At 40.9% G+C, this 25,194-nt stretch overlaps 1 protein-coding gene across 15 annotated transcripts in view; it reads left to right on the top strand.

Annotated features, from left to right (window-relative positions):
* PTPRF (protein tyrosine phosphatase receptor type F) overlaps window positions 1-25,194 on the top strand; it is a 1,130,165-nt gene that overhangs the window by 1,069,639 nt on the left and 35,332 nt on the right. For 8 of the 15 annotated variants that reach the window (XM_073544479.1, XM_073544478.1, XM_073544489.1 and 5 more), the window contains 3 exons: window positions 1,234-1,422; window positions 18,041-18,058; window positions 20,199-20,309. In XM_073544479.1, coding sequence (XP_073400580.1) covers window positions 1,234-1,422; window positions 18,041-18,058; window positions 20,199-20,309 — 318 coding nt within the window. The remainder of the gene's footprint in view (window positions 1-1,233; window positions 1,423-18,040; window positions 18,059-20,198; window positions 20,310-25,194) is intronic. The other 7 variants (XM_073544488.1, XM_073544484.1, XM_073544486.1 and 4 more) reach the window with 1 other exon arrangement.

Here is a 25,194-nt window from a genome sequence, read left to right as displayed (position 1 = left end):
CTTGAATGGGGGCCCGAACATCCAGTTTTTGCTGCGCTGTAAAGTGCATGACAGCGCGGCAAACGCCGCTTCTGATCAGCAGTGGAAGCCTCCCCCACCGGTCAGAGAGCCGCAGTTCCCACGCTGTGAAAAGACAGCGTGAGCGCTCAGCTGTGATCAGAGGTATAACGTTTACCTCCGGTCACTGGTGTGCGCTGAAGGGACTACAGATCCCATCATCTGACACCTGCTGCCGCTAATAACAGTGACAGCAGGAGCAGCGGATGGGAGTTAGCTGATTCATTAGCTGATCCTGCGCTGTAGATAAATAATAATTTAAAAAAACAAAAACACGTGGGTTCCCCTGTATTTTTGCTAACCAGCCAGGCAAAACTCACAACTGGGCAACCCTCAGCTGTCAGCTTCAGCAAGGCTACTTATTAAGAATAGAGGGGTCCCCATGCTGGTTTTTTTTTTTTTTAAATTAAAAACCCTCCGCATCAAAATCCGCAACGTGTGCACATACCCTTAATGCATTTCTGTGTATTACTTAAATTTCCTGCACGTAATTTTTTTTTTTTTTGCAACTGTAATTTTTACTTTACAGCTCAGTGATACATTGGTAATTCCCGCTTTGTTAACATTTTGAGTTGTTGCTGACCTATTCTTCCCCTTTTAAAAGATTTTACTTGTTACTACAAAAGCAGTAAATTATTCAGTCCTAAGGGTGTTTGTAATAATGTGTAAATATATCTCTGGAACGCATGATGGGTCTTTTCCTCATAAATCTGCTAGGAATAAGGTCAACTCTTTGTTGCTAAAGAAACCGTATAATGCAAAGTATCTCTGAAAAAAATAAATTATACATTTACGGTTACTGAGCCGAACGCAGGAAATATTGTTTGGAGATTATAAGAAGCCGCCATATGCTTCGTACCAGACATGTAACAGGTATGGTTAAAGCTCTTTCTCTGCATTGTACAAGCTTCATAGAAGTGATACAGTACTAATGTGTTTCACTGCTTTAATAGCTGTAATAACTTCAGGTTCTTTGGCTGATGGGGTCTGGGGAAGAGGAGCGGGTTAAGATTACCTCTGACATAGCTGATGATTAATGGCTTTTCATGCTATTTAGAGAAGAACTATGGCGCGCGCTAATTGGACGGATAGCAAAAATAGACCTGTGAATACACTTAATTATTAGTATTGAAGAAAAACAGTTTCTTTAACACAGCGGTCCTTTCTGTTTTGCAGAAGAGCAGTTGCCTCATGGGTTCCCCATTATTGACATGGGACCCCAGCTCAAGGTGGTGGAGAAGACACGGACGGCCACCATGCTCTGTGCTGCTAGCGGAAATCCAGATCCTGAGATCTCCTGGTATAAGGATTTCCTTCCAGTAGACACCGCTACCAGTAATGGAAGGATTAAACAACTCCGATCAGGTATGACTTGTAAACTGTCCAGTAAGAGTTGCAATAGATGTTTTCTTTTCAGAAGTTGAAGATAATTGAACAATCTAACATCATGTACTTTTTAGTTGATTCTCGTAATGAAATGTATATTTAGGGCATTGATGCTTAACCCATCATCTGCAAGACGATGTCATGGTCAGTGTAGTTATTGCTAGTATCACATCTTGTGTCTTCGTATCTGGATGTGATTGCTCGGTATTTTTCAGAATGTTGACCTAATGATGACAGTAACCATTACCCTTCCACACCGCCATCTTTTACCTCTGGTATATGATCACATCCGTCAGCACAATGTTATTTTCCATGCTTGTATTGTAATCAACATCTGCTCCAATCTTTCTTTAACAAACTTTATTATTGGTAAAGTCTGTGTAATTACTGAACTGATTCCAACATGTAGATTGAGGCTGTGTCCCCAACACTCGCTACCAAAGGAGGGGGGCTAATTACTATTATAAATCCTGAGCTTATGGTAAAATGAATGTGACCTTTTTAGCTTTCCCCTCCTGCAAACAGGTCGTAATCTTGCGCACAAAGAAAATATCACCCATGATAATTATTTTTAACAGTGTTATGCTGCAGGACTTGAATGTGGGGAAGAAAGGGCAACATGATCATTAGAATGTGTTATATCAACACAATCATTAAAGCTGTGAAGGAGACAGATCGGCCTGTGCAGTAAGTGCAACTGTCCTTAGTTACTGGTGTAGCCGAGAGTCTGAGAAGGGCTCATAATTCTGTATATTCAACACTAAGGGTGCATTTACACTGCCCGATTATTGAGAACAAGCATAATTGGGCAGAGCAAAAAGGGGTTGCAAAGCAACCAACAAAACAAAAAAAACGCTTGTTCGACGGGTGAATTGATTTTTCGGCTTTCAGATCAGCACATTGGTGAAGACTTCTTACGTACTGTATCTCCCACATGGTCGTCCTTGTCGGGCGCAGTCTTCTTATGTCCACTGAGCGCCAGAAACAAAACTGCATATTAGAGTTGCTGATACTTTTACAACTGAAAATGTTCCCAAGTTTTAAAGGAAATCCTTCACCAGGAAAGGAGTAGATTGCTCTATAGTTTATTTGGAATAACCTGTGTATTAATCATTTAATCCTCTGCTCTTTATGGGAAGATATATCAGTCACTGATAACACCAAAAATCCCAGAAAGAGCAGAAGATTAAATGATTAATACACAGGTTATACCCAATCCTTTCTACCAAAACTATGAAGCAATCTACTTCACTCCCTCAGCTCTGTCACATGGAGCCCGCAGATTGGACTGAATTTTCATGGCGATATGTTTCCTTTAATACATTCTTTTCACTTAATTTTCCTAGAAACATTTGGTGATGTGTGGATCATTGAGATATCCTTAGTAGAGTTGAGCAAAAATCTTTGGTTCCCCACTTATTCGGCAAGCTATAGCGCTTGCCGAATAAACTACAGCGGGAACTCGGCTTTTTGGTTCGTGCCGGCTGAACAGCTGATCGCCGCCGCAGCTGCATGTGTCGCAGCTTTGTCACAGTCATAGCACATGCACAGAGAGCCCAACACACAGTCTCTACATGCATGTGGTGTGATTGTGAATAAGCGGGCAACTGAAGATATTCGCTCAACTCTAATCCTTAGCGCCTATGAAGGGATCTCTACATTGATAAATATTCTCTGTTCATCATAGCCACATTTTTGTGTATAGGGGTAGTAATTATAGTAGTTATACATAGGGGCAGTATTATAGTAGTTATATTCTTGTACATAGAGGCAGTATTATAGTAGTTATATTCTTGTACATAGGAGCAGTATTATAGTAATATTCTTGTACATAGGGGATAGTATTATAGTAGTTATATTCTTGTACATGGGAGCAGTATTAATAGTAGTTATATTCTTGTACATAGAGGCAGTATTATAGTAGTAATATTCTTGTACGTAGGGGCAGTATTATAATAGTTATATTCTTGTACATAGGAGCAGTATTATAGTAGTTATATTCTTGTACATAGGAGCAGTATTATAGTAGTTATATTCTTGTACATAGGGGCAGTATTATAGTAGTTATATTCTTGTACATAGGGGCAGTATTATAGTAGTTATATTCTTGTACATGGGGGATAGTATTATAGTAGTTATATTCTTGTACATAGGAGCAGTTTTATAGTAGTTATATTTTTGTACATAGGAGCAGTATTATAGTAGTTATACAGTGTACATAGGGGCAGTATTATAGTAGTTATAGCAGTTATATTCTTGTATATAGGGGCAGTATTATAGTAGTTATATTCTTGTACATGGGAGCAGTATTATAGTAGTTTTATTCTTGTACATAGGAGCAGTATTATCGTAGTTGTATTCTTGTACATAGGGGCAGTATTATCGTAGTTATATTCTTGTGCACAGGGGCAGTAATATCGTAGTTATATTCTTGTGCATAGGGGCAGTAATATAGTAGTTATATTCTTGTACATGGGAGCAGTATTATAGCAGTTATATTCTTGTACATAGGGGCAGTATTGTAGTAGTTATATTCTTGTACATAGGGGCAGTATTATCGTAGTTATATTCTTGTACATAGGAGCTGTATTATAGTAGTTATATTCTTGTACATGGGAGCAGTATTATAGTAGTTATACTCTTGTACATAGGGGCAGTATTATAGTAGTTATATTCTTGTACATAGGGGCAGTATTATAGTAGTCATACAGTGTACATAGGAGCTGTATTATAGTAGTTATATTCTTGTACATAGGAGCAGTATTATAGTAGTTATATTCTTGTACATAGGGGCAGTATTATAGTAGTTATATTCTTGTACATAGGAGCAGTATTATAGTAGTTATATTCTTGTACATAGGAGCAGTATTATAGTAGTTATATTCTTGTACATAGGAGCTGTATTGTACATAGGGGCAGTATTATAGTATATTCTTTGACATAGGGGCAGTATTATAGTAGTTATATTCTTGTACATAGGAGCTGTATTATAGTAGTTATATTCTTTGACATAGGAGCAGTATTATAGTAGTTATATTCTTGTACATAGGAGCTGTATTGTACATAGGGGCAGTATTATAGTAGTTATATTCTTTGACATAGGAGCTGTATTATAGTAGTTATATTCTTGTACATAGGAGCAGTATTATAGTAGTTATATTCTTTGACATAGGAGCAGTATTATAGTAGTTATATTCTTGTACATAGGAGCTGTATTGTACATAGGGGCAGTATTATAGTAGTTATATTCTTTGACATAGGAGCTGTATTATAGTAGTTATATTCTTGTACATTAGGGCAGTATAATAGTAGTTATTCTCTTGTACATAGGTGGCAAAAATTTAATGGTTGGGTTATGTATCTCACTGAGCAATTATTTGACCTGAAGTTCTTTAAATTGTATCTTGTAAATAAGACAATACATTCTTATATTGAGTCTTAAGAATGCACTGAATGAATTTGTGTACAGACAAAATGTGGATCCCACATAACATGACTTGGTCTTTTGTAACATTGCACTGGTTATTAGCATGTTGATTTTCCTGAATAAGGGTTGTAATAATCCCACCTAATAATACTGCTTTTAACGCTACTCACTGTTTCGTTTTTCTGTAATATGCTTGTTGAGTTCAACTATCATTGAACAAAGACCTTGGAAAGAATAACAAAGCATTGAATGGGGGACACCAGGTTCTAAAGACATACAAATGGCTCTTAATCACGCAAAAAAAACAATATAAAGGTGAGAAGTCCTAGTAGAATGATTGGCTATCATAAGATATAGTATGTACTAGCTGAAGAGCCCGGCGCTGCCCGGGCATAGTAACTAACTGTGGTTAGTTATAGTAAATTATAATTATCCTTTATCCCATAGTCCCGTGCCCAAATACCCATCATACATTTCCACGATCCCATAGGCCCGTGCCCATATACCCATCATACATATCCTCCATCCCATAGTCGAGTGCCCATATACCCATTACACATCCTCCATCCCATAGTCCCATGCCCATATACCCATCATACATATCCTTCATCCCATAGTCCCGTGCCCATATACCCATCATACATATCCGCCATCCCATAGTCCCATGCCCATATACCCGTCATAGATATCCTCCATCCCATAGTCCAGTGCCCATATACCCATCACACATCCTCCATCCCATAGTCAACCATTATGACATCATAATGAGCGGCGGGACTTGCAACCTATAATGACATCAGCGTTGCCATGGCAACCATTATGACATCATAGTGAGGGGCAGGGCTTGATACACACACTTTTTCCCCATTATGTAGATAGGGGCAAAATTGTTTGGTGAATTGGAACACGTGGGGTTAAAATTTCGCCTCACAACATAGCTTAGGACACTCTCGGGGTCCAGACGTGTGACTGTGCCAAATTTTGTGGCTGTAGCTGCGACGGTGTGGATGCCTATCCCGGACATACACACACACACACACACACACACTCTTGAGCTTTATATATTAGATTTGTGAAATAAGTTAAAGGGCTCATGAAGACTAGCATATACAGTATATGGCATGTGTGCTGTCCGATTTTTCATTGGCTAGTACTCTGACAGCAAACTGACCCATGCTACTAATACATCTGTTCAGATGAAGGATTTTTCTCTCAATCCGACTGTCCTTGATATAAGTCCCAGCATACAATATTCTTTTCTGAGTTTCGAATGAGACTTACCCACTCTAATCTACGGGTGCGTGAAAAAAAGTCGGATCCCACATCTGGTATTTGTTTTTTATGGATACATTTCTATTATTAATCTATGAAACTGTATTTGATGTACATTTGAAAATATAGATATATTAAAATGAATTGCACACGGACGTAGAAAGGGAACACACGGATGAAAATCGTCCAAGTGTTTTTGATGAAACCTGGACAATTTTTCATACTTTCATCTGCAGTCAGCCTTAAGCTGGAGTCACACATAGCGACTTACCAGCGATCCCGACAACGATATCAACGTGTCAGGATCGCTGGTAAGTCGCTATGTGATCGCTGGTGAGCTGTCACACAGACAGCTTCACCAGCGATTAGCACAGCGATGCCGAGCGCGCGGCATTGCTGTGTTCGTTAGTGCTGATGCCATCTCTGTAAAAAATATAGAATTAAAATAAAAAATATTGTTATTCTCACCTTCCGACGTCACGCGCAGCCATCCCCGCCTCTCTCCACGCTCCCGGTCCCAGTGATCCTTTGCGAGAATGACCGCGAGAATGTCACGGTCTCGCGGTCATTCGTGCAAAGGATCACTGGGACCGGGATCGTGGAGAGAGGCGGGAAGACTGCGCGGGACGCCAGAAGGTGAGAATAACAATATTTTTTATTTTTTACAGCTGATCGCTGGTCTCCCGCCTGTCACACGCAGCGATGCGTGCTGGCCAGTGGGAGTCCAGCGACGGAAAAAAAAGTCCAGAGGTTTCTTGCAGCGATCAGCGATACCGGCAGTTGGGCCGGTCGCTGATCGCTGTCACACACAGCGATCTCGCTGGTGAGATCGCTGTTGTGTCACAAAAGTTGTGACTCAGCAGCGATCTCGCTAGCGAGATTGCTATGTGTGACTCCAGCTTTAGAGGAAAAAGCAGGACATGGCTACCCTTTTTTACAGTTTACAAGAATCCTTGTACATTAGAGGTAGTTGTTCACAAGACAAGTTAATGCTTTTCACCTGGACTGGATGGGAGATCTGCAATGCTATAAACTGTCAAAATGGAAATACGGATGATATCATGTGCAGACCATGCTCTGATTCCTTCAAGCGTCTTTTCATGATCTGAGAATAGAAAAAGTGCAACTAGTCAGTCCAGAGACCTGCAGAACTTTGTGGTGGTGTGTGGTTACTGTTGACTGGCTTCTAGAGGTCTGAGGTGAAGGTGCCATGTAGTAACGGCCATCTCTGGTCATGTTGCCACCTGTTCATAGCGTGCTGTGTTTTTTGAGGGCTTGGTCATGGCAGCATCGATTTATGTTGGGTTTTGGTCACTGGTCATTTTAGAATCTGTACATGGTTAGATCAGATCGTACTAGTTTTTGTTCCTTGTGCATTATGAACTCTGGTCGTGGGGGTTTTTGCTCTAGGTGGGTTCTCAATATCCATAATATCCATACTTATGGTGAGCCTTGGTCATGGCAGTCTGGTCACTCTGGAATGTTTTCAGGATTGGCTCAGGTCTTGCTTTTTCTCTGTTTTGATTTCTGATCATGGCATTGTCTAACCATTGTGTTTTCTGGTTTAGATGGGCACTGGCCATTGCATTGTCTAGTTATGGTAGACATTAGTTATTGCGATCTCTGGTCATGGTGGGATTTGTTCATGACTTGCTTTGATCATGGCACTCTGGTCATGGTGGATGGTGATCATAATGGTTTCTGATGGTTGCATCATATAGGAACTTGGGGGTTTCCAATATCTTCACTTTTTTTACACTTTGAAGTCTTTTGCAGTCTGCATTTGCACAGCAATGCTGGAGTAAAACCTGTTGAATTTCTAGGCTAGAAATAAAATAACATTCATCATATATTATTCACATATGATTGGCTGAACTATAAAATAAAATATAACCTTCATATGAAGAACCATTATCAATGCTCTTTTTGGATGGACAGAATTTGGTCACTGGTGTGAGACTAGAAATTGATATTCTTTTTTTTGCTGGAGTTTTCATTCCTGCATGGAGCTGCTGGAACAGCTTTGAAGTAATCAGGATGCATATCTCAATTGTCCATATATTACTCCCAGTGCCCATCGAGGGCTGCAGGGCATCAGATGTCTGATGGACTTTGTGAATCAATGTAAAGTGCTTTGATATTCTGCTTTTCTTCTTTGTCTTGTTTGTTTAACTCTCTCTGTCCTGAAATAACACGGATCATCCCTGCAGAACAATAACACCACTGCCAAAAATCCACAACCATCTGAATGTTAGACAGCGGCACAAAAGGCAACTGACCTTTAAATACAAGCTGCCTGCTAATTCAAACACGGATACAAAATGCTTCCCTGCATTGACACAAAGTGAGATTAATAACCCACTGGTTGATGTAGATATGATGCCATTGGAAGCCTTTGTCTGTCATAACAAATCCAAAACTTTCTAAGGTACCAATTCACTTGGAAAAACAGCATCAGCATGTTACATGTTCATGCCGGAGGCCAATAGACTCAAAGCTCACAGGATCGCATAAAAAACATAAGAGCCTGTATACACATGACATTTACACACTTCAGTTTAATCTTTTATACAGTCCCAAAAGGCACATAGGACAATAAATAGAAAGAGGGTGAAATATATTGTTACACTTCCTGACAAACATGTTCCATCACAAAAGATAAAATGTCAGATCTTGTAATCTGTTCTTCACCACCATTATCTGTAGTCCTTTATTTCATTTTAAAATATTCTTTTGATTTCAATGGAAGTCCCCAAATCTGTGCAGTCGTAGAGCTGATGCTATTCCATGAGAATGTAAACATGGGAATTTGGGTCTACATGTTTATATGACAACGCTGAACTTGACATATTGGATCCCTAAGATACAACGTCTACATGTAGGTGAGCGGAAGACTTTATCGGGACCCATTACCTTTCCTGTAACAGTGAGAAAGAAAACTTGGTACTCAACTTATGTGGATGAATAAGGTAGTATTTATTACAGTCAGTGGTACAAAATCCAGACTTTTCTGTCCAAGCTGACCATCAATGTGCAACCAGCGGCGGACACCGCGTTAAACCCGAGCAGCCACTTCACTTCATAGTGACGCTGCATTCCGCAGGATATACTTTGGAGTATGAACAGCACCATCATTATTAAGAGGTACTTCCTTACATAGGACCTGATCCATTAAAATTAGAAAAATAAGCCTTTTTTTGGGACACCACGCTTTGCTCCCTTTCATTATCGTCTTGCTATACATAGCAGTCGGTACACTCATGAAGGTCAATTTGAACCGAAACGTCTGGATTTTGTACCACTGACTGTAATAAATACTACCTTATTCATCCACATAAGTTGAGTGCCAAGTTTTCTTTGTCACTATTACTGGTTTGGGACTCTACTTGAGCACCGCACCAGTAGTGCCACGTCACATTCTAGTCTATTACCTTTCCTGACTTGTCTGCTTTAGTAAATACTTGTATGCTCCATGTAAGAGTAATTCGAGAGCATCTTTTCTTACAACTATGCAATGCAATGTTCCTCTATTTTTCCTCCTAGAAAATTAAGAATAAAATGTAAATTTGGTACCAATTCACCCAACTGTTTTGACCACAATTCTGGTGAAAAAAAAACCTGTAATGTCTCAAAATATTAGTGCAAAAATGTTGGAACTTTTGGCATTAATGCTTCAGTCCTGGTCAACTCTGCCCACTTTTGGATGGCTTGGGGCAATGGTGTTATCATTTGTAGTAGAGTCCTTGTACATCCTGAAAATTGTCCAATCATTGCTGTTATTAAACATTAGCGTAGCGGCACACCCCTTTGACAATTCTGGACGTTCCCATATCTCTTGTCAATGTCTTCATGAATTTCTAGGCGGAATAATGGAGTGATGCCACAACACAGTTATGGAGAAAGATGCTTCACTGTTATTTAATGAGAACTAGAAGTATTTATTGAAACAGACATGAGTGCAGACAGGTTCCCTTTAAAGGGAATCTGTCACCAGGCTTTGCTACCCCTTATGAAAGCAGCATGATGTAGGGGAAGAGACCCTGATTCCATTGATTTGTTACTTAAGTTACGTTTACACATATCAACTGACAGCACAATACGACTGCCGATTGGTACACTTGCATTGATCGGCAGTCATTTCACTGCCTATACAGTTAGACCAAAGCAAATGAGGCAATCTACTGTATATAGATACAGTCATATGTTAAAGTTTGGGCACCCCTATTAATGTTAACCTTTTTTTCTTTATAACAATTTTGGTTTTTGCAACAGCTATTTCAGTTTCATATATCTAATAACTGATGGACTCAGTTATATTTCTGGATTCAAATGAGGTTTATTGTACTAACAGAAAATGTGCAATCTGCATTTAAACAAAATTTGACCGGTGCAAAAGTATGGGCACCCTTATTTTCTTGATTTGAACAAACACTCCTAACTACTTTTTACTGACTTCCTGAAGCACTAAATTTGTTTTGTAATCTCATTGAGCTTTGAACTTCATAGCCAGGTGTATCAAATCATGAGAAAAGGTATTTAACCCCTTCACCCCCAAGGGTGGTTTGCACGTTCATGACCGGGCCAATTTTTACAATTCTGACCACTGTACCTTTATGAGGTCATAACTCTGGAACGCTTCTATGGATCCCGGTGATTCTGACATTGTTTTCTCGTGACATATTGTACTTCATGTTAGTGGTAAAATTTCTTTCAAATAACTTGCGTTTATTTGTTAAAAAAAACGGAAATTTGGCAAAAATTTTGAAAATTTCGCAATTTTCCAACTTTGAATTTTTATGCCCTTAAATCACAGAGATACGGCACACAAAAAACTTGATAACTAACATTTCCCACATGTTTACTTTACATCAGCACAATTTTGGAACCAAAATTTTTTTTTGTTAGGAAGTTATAAGGGTTAAAAGTTGACCAGCGATTTCTCATTTTTACAACACCATTTTATTTTTAGGACCACATCACATTTGAAGCCACTTTGAGGGGTCTATATGATAGAAAATACCCAAAAGTGACACCATTCTAAAAACTGCACCCCTTAAGGTACTCAAAACCACATTCAAGAAGTTTATTAACCCTTTAGGTGCGTCACAGGAATTTTTTTGAATATTTAAAAAAAAATGAACATCTAACTTTTTTTCACAAAAAAAATACTTCAGGTTCAATTTTTTTTATTTTACCAAGGGTAACAGGAGAAATTGGACTGCAAAAGTTATTGTGCAATTTGTCCTGAGTACGCTGATACCTGATTTGTGGGGGGGAACGACTGTTTCGGCGCCTGGCAGAGCTCAGAATGGAAGGAGCGCCGTTTGACTTTTTCAATGCAAAATTGGCTGGAATTCAGATCGGACGCCATGTCACGTTTGGAGAGTCCCTGATGTACCTAAACAGTGGAAACCCCCTACAAGTGACCCCATTTTGGAAACTAGACCCCCCAAGGAACTTATCTAGATATGTGGTGAGAACTTTGAACCCACAAGGGCTTTACAGAAGTTTATAACGTACAGCGGTACAATTAAAAAATCATATTTTTTCCACAAAAATGATCTTTTCACCCCAATTTTTATTTTCCCAAGGGTAACAGGACCCTAAAAGTTATTGTGCAATTTGTCCGGAGTATGCTGATACCCCACATGTGGGGGTAAACCACTATTTGGGCGCATGGCAGAGCTCGGAAGGGAAGCAGCGCCATTTGACGTTTTTGGCTGGAATTGAGATCGGACGTTTTTATTGGTACCATTTTCGGGCACGTGACATTTTTTGATCGCTTTTTATTCCGATTTTTGGGACGCAGAATGAACAAAAACCAGCGTTTCATGAATTTCTTTTGGGGGAGTGCGTTTACACCGTTCCGCGTGCGGTAAAATTGATAAAGCGGTTTTATTCTTCGGGTCAGTACGGTTACAGCGATACCTCATTTAGGTCGTTTTTTTATGTTTTGTCGGTTTTATGCAATGAAAACTATTTTATATAAAAAATAATTATTTTTGCATCGCTTTATTCTGCGAGCTATAACTTTTTTATTTTTTCGCTGATGATGCTGTGTGGTGGCTTGTTTTTTTGCGGGACAAGATGACGTTTTCAGCGGTACCATGGATATTTATATGCGTCTTTTTGATCGCGCGTTATTACACTTTTTGTTTGGCGGTATGATAATAAATCATTATTTTTTGCTTCGTTTTTTATTTTTATTTTTTAAGGGGTTCGCTAAAGGGGTTAACTAATGGAACAGTTTTATAGGGCGGGTCGTTACGGACGCGGCGATACCTAATATGTGTACTTTTATTGTTTTGTTTTTTTATTTTCAAAAAATGAATTTATTGGGGAATATTTTTTTTTTTTACTTACTAATTTATTTGGCGATTTTTTTTTTTTTTTTAAATTATTTTTACACTTTTTTTTAAATTTTTTTTAACTTTATTACATGGTCCCAGGTGGGACATCACTGTCCTGTGACAGATCGCTGATCTGTCACATCACAGATCACTGTGACAGATCAGCAATCTGTCACAGGCAGTGCACAAGGCTTCCTCATGCCTGCGCTTTGCAGGCACTGAGGAAACCAGCTTCCTCCAGGCCCCCGAAGGCCCCCGTCGCCATCTTGGATCCGGGGGCCTGGAGGAAAGGAGTCCTCCGCAGCAGCGCTGCACATTGCGCTGCCGTGGGGGGCTCAGGGAAGCACGGAGGGAGCCCCCTCCCTGCCGAAGCTTCCCTTTAACTCCCGGTACACCGCGATCATGTTTGATCGCGGTGTGCAAGGGGTTAACGTGTCGGGGGGGCCCGGGTCCCATGGACGGGATAGTACGTCTGATGTCAGGAAGGGGTTAAGGTGGCCACTTGCAAGTAGTTCTATTTGATTCTCCTATGAAGAGTGGCATCATGGGCTCCTCAAAACAACTCTCAAATGATCTGAAAACAAAGATTATTCAACATAGCGGTTCAGGGGAAGGATACAAAAAGTTGTTTCAGAGATTTAACCTGTCAGTTTCCACTGTGAGGAACATAGTAAGGAAATGGAAGAACATAGGTACAGTTCTTGTTAAGCCCAGAAGTGGCAGGCCAAGAAAAATATCAGAAAGGCAGAGAAGAAGAATGGTGAGAACAGTCAAGGACAATCCACAGACCACCTCCAAAGACCTGCAGCATCATCTTGCTGCAGATGGTGTCACTGTGCATCGGTCAACAATACAGCGCACTTTGCACAAGGAGAAGCTGTATGGGAGAGTGATGCGAAAGAAGCCATTTCTGCAAGCACGCCACAAACAGAGTCGCCTGAGGTCTGCAAAAGCACATTTGTACAAGCCAGTTACATTTTGGAAGAAGGTCTTGTGGACTGATGAAACAAAGATTGAGTTGTTTGGTCATACAAAAAGGTGTTATGCATGGAGGCTAAAAAACACAGCATTCCAAGAAAAACACTTGCTACCCACAGTAAAATTTGGTGGAGGTTCCATCATGCTTTGGGGCTGTGTGGCCAATGCTGGCACCGGGAATCTTGTTAAAGTTGAGGGTCGCATGGATTCAACTCGGTATCAGCAGATTCTTGACAATAATGTGCAAGAATCAGTGACGAAGTTGAAGTTACGCAGGGAATGGATATTTCAGCAAGACAATGATCCAAAACACAGCAAATCTAGTCAGGCATTCATGCAGAGGAACAATTACAATGTTCTGGAATGGCCATCCCAGTCCCCAGACCTGAATATCATTGAACATCTGTGGGATGATTTGAAGCAGGCTGTCCATGCTCGGCGACCATCAAACTTAACTGAACTGGAATTGTTTTGTAAACAGGAATGGTCACAAATACCTTCATCCAGGAACTCATTAATAGCTACAGGAAGCGACTAGAGGCTGTTATTTTTGCAAAAGGAGGATCTGCGAAATATTAATGTCACTTTTATGTTGAGGTGCCCATACTTTTGCACCGGTCAAATTTTGTTTAAATGCAGATTGCACATTTTCTGTTAGTACAATAAACCTCAATTGAATCCAGAAATATAACGGAGTCCATCAGTTATTAGATATATGAAACTGAAATAGCTGTTGAAAAAAACAAAATTGTTATAAAGAAAAAAGGTTAACATTAATACGGGTTCCCAAACTTTAACATATGACTGTAGGCTGCCATAGTTCTCTGCCGGGTGAGTCCTGTTTACACTGGAAAGCGCACTGCTGAGAACGATGATCTCTTATGCTGCACAAAAGATAATTTCACTGTTTTTCTCTCTCATCAGATGATCACCAGCTTATTTACACAACAATATAATCGTGGCAAAATAAATTAACAAAAATCACAGTTTTCTCTGCGGAAGATCTACCAGTTGTGTGAATGCTGAGCCCTGCATAACCCCACCCACACCACTGATTGGCTGCTTTATGTGTACACTGTGTATAGGCAGAAATTTGCCAATCAGTGGTGTTGTCGGGGTTACACAATTTTCATGAATGTGATGGACTACATGATAGCAGGGTTACTAGTCCTCTAATTATAATCTGCTGATAAAACGGTGATTTTATCAGAACTACAGCAAGCAGCCCAGTAGTGACACATTCCTAGAATTAGGGTCTATCTCTATATCATGGTGTTCTTAGGATAGCACAAACCTATTGACAGTATTCCCTTTAAAGACTTTTTTGGCAATTGGTAGCAGTAATCTAAGGAATTGTGTTCATATCATGAGCCAGATCTCTCAATATTCATCCTCTCTACTGACGAGCATCATGAGTGCAAAAAAAATAGCGAACCATTAATCACACTGGTAGAATTTTTTTATGTGAACAGCTTAAAATATATACAATAAACAACAAACATTTTTCTCTTGTATCTGAAGGGTGGTGTGTATATTTTCATTTGGCCATGTTCTTTTGTGTGTATATTTTCATTTGTGCAATTGCTTCGTGTAAAAGAACATGGCCAATCTTGTCTTCACCCTGAAATCTGACTGCAAATCAAAGCTTGATGAGATGGCATATACAATATTATCATGTGTAGCCCATGCTTAACCTTCACAGTTCTGGCATCTCTCACAAATGATAGTTACCATGACCCAAGACAGATGGAAATGCCAGGCTGCTGTCTGGACGAAAAACCCATTAAGTGATTTTATTATATATTCAGTCGTGAAATTTTGCACCAAGATCTTTAATATCTGGATAATGAAAACGGACTTATGTTGCTGATTCTGGAACCCTTGTTTTGATTGTGATGTTGCCAAAAGTGACATCTGTGACTTTTTTTTTTTCTTCATTGCTGCACAAGGGAAAGACTTTGGTAGATCAATCTTTAGTGTAGGTCATCCACATCTGATCGGTGGGCGTTGGACACTCGGCACTCCCGACGATCAGCTGTATGCCACCACAGAGACACTGCATGTACCCGGTCGCATGCGGACACAGTGGCCGGGGGCGTTCCACTCCTTGGCTCCTCTCTGCTGACGCCGCACACTGGAGGATAGCGAGTGGCATCAGCAGAGAGGAGCCAGAGAGAAAAGCACAGCCAGGCATTGTGTCGGTACACACATGACGGTTGATTGTAGCTCTTGCTCTGGGGAGCTCTCGCTGTCAATCAGAAGTGGGAAAAGCCTCCAACTTAGAAAATAAGGGGGCGTAACTGTGCACGGAACTCTTGGCCATGCCAAGTGTGCACCAAAGCCCGTTTATTAACATACAATTACCAACTATTTTCTCAGGCACTAACCGTAAAGAGTACAGTGTTAGTATGATTTTTTTATATTGTGAAAGCTCATTTTGGGGTGGCAGACTCCCTTTAATGAATCTTTAGAGCTCTATTACAAAACCTGTATTAGCCCCTGTGCCCCAAACCGCAGAACTGCTAAGCTGTGATTTGGCGTGCACTTCCCAAAGTTACACCGCCAGTACCTGAGGCCCTCAGGGCAGTAAACAACAGTTATGACTTAAGAAAACAGCCATTAAATTGGATTAGGAATTACAACCACAATAACACAGGACTATTCAGATCAAAGGGCATTTGTGGGGGTGAATGTACTCCCCTTCCATCTATGGTGGGCATAGATCAACACTGTGTTTTTTTCTGCAGGTGTGTATATTTTTGCAAGAACATTCGTATAATAGAACCTTTTATATTGCATGGCCACATCCCTCCAACACGTCTCTGCTGTGGGAGAGATGGGCAGATCTGATCTCTAGTGACTCATTAGATAATTATCCGATGCCAGTAACCATATTATATATACCCAGCGAAACACAGTGATTGAATCCAACCCAAATTAGAAAAATATCAAACTTTATTATCACAGATAAGTACAATAAATATCCATAGCAAAACTGCACATGGGTATATATATATATATATATATATATATATATATATATATATATATATATATATATATATATATATATATATATATATATATATATACACTTATGGAGTGGAACTATTTACTGCTATGGCGGGCTACGATCATAGGCTACCGCCATTAACGCTGTATAAAGGATTGGGCTTTTTTGTGTCAGTAACCATATTATCAGTGGCAGCTTTCCAACCACACGCTTATTACGACAAGGACTGGGTGCCTTACCTGCCTTATTAAAGTGGATCATTTTGGAGATGCACAAGTTAAATAACTGCGTTTGGATGGGATGTGCGATGCAGGGAATGGCGGGGAAATTTGGCTCATTTAATGAAGGAAGGCTCAATCGTATCGTCTCCATGACGACTGCATTTCATTCCTGCTCTCCTTGTGCGAGGAAACTGCTGGAGAAAGTATGATATTGCCTTGGCAGAGCTCAGTGCAAATATTGGCTTGGCTGTGCCGAAAATCCCACCACCCTGTGTGATATTAGCGTGTGAGACAGGAGGAGACCTCTGATGACGATGACTCCAGGCTGTGCACTTCTGAAAACTGCTACTTTTTTTTTTTTTTGCAGTAAAATTAATCCAGGTGAAATTGCAGCCATGATTGGTGTCTGTGTAAGGACCACAAACTAAACCACTAACAGCCTGGTCCACAAAGGTTTTATTAAATGACACGGTGCGGAGAACACACCCTTAGTAACTTTCCATATGCTGGTTCAGAGATTGGGGGTAGACATGCAGAATAAATGTAGGCGTCCGTGTACACGGGCACGGGGCTCCACCGGTTGCATCTTCTATCAGTAAGGATTGGATGTGACTTGTTACAGTTCCCGATCGCCCCATGTATCCAGTGCTCACAAGGCCTCACCTGCACTGATTGTGGACTGGATGTCCCCTCCCCACCACTTATAAAGGGGAACAAACAGTGACCGCTGCGAGATTTGCGTTACCCCACTGAGAAAATTATCCAGTGATTTCCATTTCTTGTTACCGCAGCGATCAAGATATTGATTGTCTGCAGGCGCAGTAGGTTTTAATCTCAGCAGATAGTGACAATTTAAAATGGTTGTCATTTTTTTAAATATTCCGCCATTTAAAGTGATATTTTCAAACATTTAAATCATAAATAGGACTGTCCCGTTATTCGGATCTATAGAAGGTCCAGGGGCCAGACCCTAACCCATTATGTCTTCTGCTGTCATTTGGATAAACTCCTTTAAGCAATTGATCTCCCCGAGCCTCAGTACCGTTACACGTGTGTGTTCCTCACTGTGTTGTTGGATAAGACGGACTTCACCTAACACTCTCCAGTCCTTCAGATTATTTCTGTGTAATTCCTGTTGTGTTTTTTTTTTTTTTTTTAATGAACCTGTTTAAAATGTCTGGTGATAACCTCTGTATGGGCACATAAGGATGGCGGCGTGTTTATCTAGAGGTTAATCAGTCCCCGACCCATCCTCTCTAAATGTCCCTGTATCTCCTATATACTTATTACTAACAGCTTCTTTCTAATCTTATTTGCATTCATATTACCTCACCAGGTGGTACACCGATCAGAGGTAAGAATGCCGGGGTCTTCCTCACAATGCCGCTTCCACCATCTTCCCATCACCTCTTCGGGGGCTCATTCGTATTCACAATTAACAATCTCACATTCTGTTTGTTCTCGTGTTTCACACAGCTGTGCCGAGGAGCTGACAATCTGGCTGTACCCTTTTTTTTTTTACAGAGTAAACATCGTTTACTCAGTATAATTGAGGTTTGCACATATTTTTTTAGTCGTCCTCCTATATTTTTAGCTTATAATCTGCGTATAAAACGATTATTGCCACTTTAAGATTTGATATTAGTCCACTGGAGAAGAAGACTCCTGAAAACAATCACAGAGCAATTCTGCAGTGTCTGCAATAGTGCCGGTAACCGCTTCCTTCACTGGGGTCATATCCTCGTTAGTATAGAAGGGTCTCATTGCCTAACAGGCCTACTTATGGATTAAATATAGATTATACTACTCTTGAGAAAGCATATGTAAGAATGGTTAGCTACAGCAGGAAGAATTGGTGCCGCGTATTTCAGAAGTTGGGCGTATGGTAAATTCCATGCATTCAAACCTACAGGGACATGTTACAATGACAGTGGGAGGCTGCAGCAGTCAACGATATTTATCCACTTGCAGTTATGTGATATTATTCTTCTTCCTAAACTTCTTGATCTCATTCATAAAAAAGGGTACAACCTCTGTATGAAGTTCCTCCAAACCTCACGCTCTTCCTGTTCATTATCATTGTCGCCCACCCCACAAAGTCCTAACCACTAACACCCGCATCAGAAGCTTCAAGGCGTTCGTAGCTTGCTCTTCATGTGTTGCAGTAATGGATTTACTATGTGTTTTTGTTATAATGTTATTACACTGCACAGTTACAGGCTATCTTTTCCTGAGGCACTGCAGTTACCCTGTTATACCACCCACCACTACTGTATACTTGTAACCAACAGATGACCAACAGACTTTGAGCTGTCACAATGTTTCTTTTAAGATGTCTGAGTTGCAGGAGAACATAGATACCATAAATAATCAGTTATGGGTGTGAGAACTTTCTGCTCCCATTAGCAGCACATTATAGGTGTTATCTTGCTCCCTTTCAGGCACCGGAGCACAAATGCCTCTAACCTTTAAATCAAGTGTCTGCAAGAGTAGAGGGGACAAAAGTAAGAACTGTCCCTCCATAGAGGCACACTAGTGAAGGGTGAGCTAATCTTTCCCCCCACAGATCTGTACCGAGAACAGTGCTCTGGACTCTTAAGTCTTTAGTTAAGTCTTAAGACTCTTAAGTTAGCACTGCACAAAAAATTTTACTGTCCTGTAGGGACAAGCTGTTTTACAGCAAATCAACTGTTCACCCTGGCACTGAAAAAAATGACTACATATTTATAATATATAGACCACTTTTCTGGTGCTTTCCACGGAGACCGGCATTCTGCAACCAAGACAGCTGCTGCAGTGGCATAATGCGCCCTGCTAAGTCTGAACTACGCTTACTCGGCATGGGAAATGCAAGAGAGCTGTGGACTTACCATTGCTCCCCATGCCACTGTGGCAGCCATTGTGGATGCAAGAGGACAGAAGTGCCAATTTCAGCTGAGGAGTCCTAGGGAGGGAACCATTTAGAGTTGATCTTTATGACAAATTTATGGTCTCTTTTCAGTGCCAGGGTGAAGGGTCGCTTTAATCGCACTAATAAGGATGATTCTGAACTCCAATGAACTTTTCGCATTATCCCACTATCTCCATGTTTTTTCTAGATGTGCTGCACAGAAATTATGGCAGCACAGTGAGACTTCTTTCACCTCTCAGGTCCAAGGAGGAGACTCTGAAGAGACTTTTCACATCTTGCACATTCACAACAGCTGATAGGACTTTTTAATGTGCTTAAAAGAACTTGGTACAGACCCTCCAGAATAATTAAAGGCCTTGTTAATATTTCTTGTCCTGCATTCTTGTATTGAAATTGCATGTATCAAGTAAAGTGACTTTAATAACCGATACTTGGTCTTTTAAAAAACGACTCTTGGTTATGCCGTGTAGGAAAATGGTTGGTTGGTTGGATCGATTACGGAACAGGAATATGTTTAGGCTAATAGTACAGGTTTACAGATTTTCATTTGTTCTCTTCTCTTTCCTTTTTACTTTCATTTCAGGAGCTCTGCAGATTGAAAACAGCGAGGAATCTGACCAGGGAAAGTATGAATGTGTAGCCACCAACAGTGCTGGGACACGTTACTCTGCTCCCGCTAATCTCTACGTGCGTGGTAAGAATTCATCACCCGGCCATGGAACGCTGCTAACAGTCGTCTTTACAGGACTCTGCCCAATTGCCAATCGGCCCCTTTTATACTGGTTGTGTGTGTGTGTTATGGCAAGCTGTTGTGTTGGCGAAGATGTTGCAGTGCCTGTGTGTTGTGATTGTGCTGTCGGAGAGTTACTGTGTGCTGCCATGTAGCTGAAAGAATATTCAGGGTAGTGGAAAAAATGTAATGTGTCCCAACCATTGCCTGTGACATAATCTGACCTTATTATCCCTTCAGTGAATGCTGTGTAAAGTTGGGAAATGTCACAGTATCTTATCAAAGGTCTCAAACCACTACCCGGCATAATAAGAAATTACCCACTCTTGCATGTCTGTGTGTTTAAGGCCTGTTTCACACTTCCGTTTTTGACCATGAGTCAAAATCCACCGTTTTGCAAAAAAAAACGGATCCGCCATTTTTTTTGGCGGATCCGTTTTTTTCCCCATTGATTTGCATTACCGGCGGATCTTGACGGATGGCCATCCGTTGGATCCGTTTTTTTGTGGATCCGTGAATTTTTTTTGCGTCCGCCGATATGCCTGGACGGACCATGCAACTTTTTTTTGCTGCAGGATCCGCATTTTATAGTGCGCATGCCCGGAGGAATGAAGTCAGGCGGAAATTTAACCTTGAAATCATTTCTGGCAAACAGGAAAAAATTCTCTCTCTCCTTCTCTCTCTCTCCTTCTCTCTCTTTCCTTCTCTCTCTTTCCTTCTCTCTCTTTCCTTCTCTCTCTCTCCTTCTCTCTCCTTCTCTCTCCTTCTCTCTCTCCTTCTCTCTCTCCTCTCTCTCCTTCTCTCTCTCCTTCTCTCTCTCTCTCCTTCTCTCTCTCTCTCCTTCTCTCTCTCCTTCTCTCTCTCCTTCTCTCTCTCTCTCTCCTTCTCTCTCTCTCTCTCCTTCTCTCTCTCCTTCTCTCTCCTTCTCTCTCTCTCTCTCCTTCTCTCTCTCTCTCTCCTTCTCTCTCCTTCTCTCTCCTTCTCTCTCCTTCTCTCTCTCTCTCTCTCTTCTCTCTCTCTCCTTCTCTCTCTCTCTCCTTCTCTCTCTCTCTCCTTCTCTCTCTCTCTCCTTCTCTCTCTCTCTCCTTCTCTCTCTCTCTCTCTCCCTTCTCTCTCTCTCTCTCCCTTCTCTCTCTCTCTCTCTCCTTCTCTCTCTCTCTCTCCCTTCTCTCTCTCTCTCTCCTTCTCTCTCTCTCTCCTTCTCTCTCTCTCTCCTCTCTCTCTCCTCTCTCTCTCTCTCTCTCCTCTCTCTCTCTCCTCTCTCTCTCTCCTCTCTCTCTCCTTCTCTCTCTCTCTCTCTCTCTCTCCTCTCTCTCTCTCTCTCTCTCTCTCTCCTTCTCTCTCTCTCTCTCTCTCTCTCCTTCTCTCTCTCTCTCCTTCTCTCTCTCTCCTTTCTCTCTCTCTCTCTCTCTCTCTCTCTCTCCTTCTCTCTCTCTCTCTCTCTCCTTCTCTCTCTCCTTCTCTCTCTCTCTCTCTCTCTCTCCTTCTCTCTCTCTCTCTCTCTCTCTCTCCTTCTCTCTCTCTCTCTCTCTCCTTCTCTCTCTCCTTCTCTCCTTCTCTCTCTCTCTCTCCTTCCCGGGCTGCGGTTCCTTTAAAATTCTTCATTCATCGGATCCGTCAAAAAAAACGGTCCGGTGGCATCCGTTCACATCAGTTAGCAACAGATCCGCTTTCCGGCATTTTGGCGGATTTTAACTGACACAAAAGAAATTAGGTGTGACATAGGCCTAAGACGAACTACATTGCTACCAGTATTTACAGTAGCGCAGTAATACAGTATTTAGGTACAGACAACTTTTTCAGGTTCGTGTGTAGGTGGTTTGAAGTACCAAAGTGGATCTGTCACCAGATTTCACTACAGAAACGCATATATTATTAAATAGATTTCTTAGACCTGATGAGGCTGATGTACTAACTGTGACAATTTCATCTATAATTAGCTGTATAATGCTTTATGAAAGTCTTCCTGCCTAATATTAAAATGAGTGTTTTATGTGAGGATTAAGCAGCCATTCTGACAGGTTTTTTTTTCCAGAGTTAGGTGTGAAACAGGCCTAAGACAGGCCTAAGACTTACATTTTAGCTTCATCAGGCCTAAAAGATCTGTTTAAATATACAGTTTTATCATGAAATTTGGCGACAGGTCTGCTTTGAGGTTTACAAACACATCTAGCAGTCAGTTTCTACTGAGCCATGTCCTTAAAATACTTTCTGCAGATTTCATGTGTATACAAGCTCATTTGCTAAGATGCTGCCTTCCTTGCATGAACGTGCACCGTTAACAATGTTTGATGTCTCTCTGATTAATTATAAGGACCTTTACATTGTCTTGATGGCTGACATTCCAGTTAAATCACGGTTGCATCTGAAATAATAGGCGCCCCCTTCTTTCTAACAAATTTTGCATTTGAAGACATACGGAGCATTTGATGAGTGTTCAGGATTTCTCATTATCCTGAGAATTCACTGTGTCTAATGTGTATGGGTGTACAGTGTACAATTAGCCTATCCCAGTGACAACCACAATTCAGATCTGTGACTATACTGGGAATAAGTGGTTTTGTTTGCGTTTCTCTCCCGAACAAACAATCACTCCTAAATATGACGACCATCGCCCCAAATGGATCAAAATAAAAATGGCATACACATCAATGTTTCTCCCCTGTCCGGCACCTGGTATCTTATCATTTGATGTTGTATATGATATTGATGTCTCAGTTTACTAAGACTCAAACAATCCCCTAAATCGAATGGCATAGACTAGAGTCTTCTGCAATAGAAGAACGGAGTTCTGCACAATACTGGAGTAAAGTGCTGTAGCGATGGGGTGTGTCGTGTGTATGGTCAGACTGTAATGTCAGGTGCAGCCACGTGGAACATCATGCTTTTGTGTGCACTGTGCGAGTTGTGTGTGTGTCTGTCACGTACACATGCAGTTTTCTGTTTTTACTCTCTCTGTGTTTCTCCTTGTCTTTCTACTTCCTCGTCATCCTCATCGCACCGCCATTCAATCAAACTTCCATCTCTCAGATCAGCGAGAAGGTTGGTCCCTTTCACTTCTTATCCAGATACAGATTGGCACGTCTGGTCCGCCCCACCCCCCATGGGGGATACAGCAGAGCCGTACAGAGCTTTTTCTTCTGCAGACCCCTATCGACCCGTGATCGTGCTTAATTCCTCTCCTCTTCCCTGTAACTTTGGTGCCTGCCTGTAATATGTGCCTGTCCGTATGGTCCCATCAGCGCATGCTGAAATGTGCATGGCCCTTGCCCACACACCCTTTGTCTCTACCTCTCTTTACCTTTATCTACCTCCTGAGCGCAATGCACTTTTCATTAGACTGTGATTTATCTTTGACCTTTGGATACTTGCGGGACACGGCACTCATAACCTCATTCATAACCATTCATTGTATGCAGTTCTTCATAATGGTAATGGACATCATGCAATGTTCTAGGGCAGTGTTTCAGAATTCTGCAAATCTTAAACCGACCAGCATTGGAAAAATAGGATGAAGCCATAGAGCAAGCCATAAATTAAAAAAATTGGGAAACGTTATGAAGTATATAGAGAAAGTAAGAGAACGTTTAAAAAACTAAATATTTTTGACCTCAATGATGGGTGCAGCTAAACTCATCAAGAAAATCAAATAATGGAAGATAAAGAAATATTTAGTGATTAAAGCTACCACTTTAGGCTCACCTCAGATGCTCGGTGATTCTGGTTAAGGCAGGGCATCATTTGTCTTCTCTACGTTTTGGAAGATAAAGTTGCCAGCAACAGCGGATAAGAATTTGCTGGATCTGGTACTTTTGCCTGAGAGAGAGGGAAATGGTTCAGAATTCAGTTTTTTTTCTAATGATCCATTCTTTTACCAATACTTGTAAAGGCAGACCTCAGGGCTAGGTGTTTGACTTTATACAACTGTGGCAATGGGAATGAAAAATCTAATTCAGTCTTTAAAAGCGGAGTCCCAATATTTTTGCCAATATAGTCTATGAATACCAACTTTGGCACCTTTGTTCATGCTGAGAGCATGTTTCCCAACTGGTGTTCTGCTTTAGCATTTCACAGCTTGGGGTAAGGGTGGTCCCACAGGGAAGAGGGTTAGTATCTGTTTGGCTGTGGATAATGACATGTCCATTTTCTTCTAGCTGTGTTACTGCAAGCTGCTCTGCTCATCCAGGCATTTAATTATTGCTCTGCGACTCTGCAAGGTCATATATTAAAGAGTTCTTTTATCTCCGTGCCGTGGATCTGCTCCTATTCCCTCCCTCCCCTTCATGTTATTTTCATCTGAGAAATTTCCCTGAGCGAATGCAAATTGCAGAGTATGGCCGCCCCTTCTGAACCCTGGTGTGTGATCACCGCACCAAGCCCTCTCTGAAACCACCGTCTTGTAAAGATATACAGTCTCCTCAATCTATCCATCGTGCCAAATCATTTATCTTCAATATTAGGTTAAACATAATCTAAAACCAGGCAGAAAATTGTATAAAAAAACCTGTCAGGATCGATGGCTGTACATATAGTTCGAAGTCATTGAACTTCTTGAACTTGAGTTTTCTGTTGCTGATGACCGCTGCATTACACTTTATAATCCGGCGGCACCACAAACAATCTGAGTGTGAAGACCTCAGGAAGTCAACAATTACAACAGATCTAGTGCACAAACTTTAATTTTCTGCTGGCGTGATAATTTAGATGCAAAGAGAATTCAATTTGAGGCTTATTTCAGTGGAAAATGAATAGTCATCTGTCATTGTTCTCACTAATGTAGAAGCAGTTGAAGGAGACAGACGATCGCTATTTTAGATGATGGCGCGTTGTCTAGCATACGCATTACCAG

The sequence above is a fragment of the Dendrobates tinctorius genome, unplaced genomic scaffold, assembly GCF_039654945.1.
Source record: "Dendrobates tinctorius isolate UK_male_01 unplaced genomic scaffold, ASM3965494v1 ptg000138l, whole genome shotgun sequence".
Classification (NCBI taxonomy): Eukaryota; Metazoa; Chordata; class Amphibia; order Anura; family Dendrobatidae; genus Dendrobates; species Dendrobates tinctorius.
This window is presented reverse-complemented; position numbering and strand designations above follow the sequence as displayed.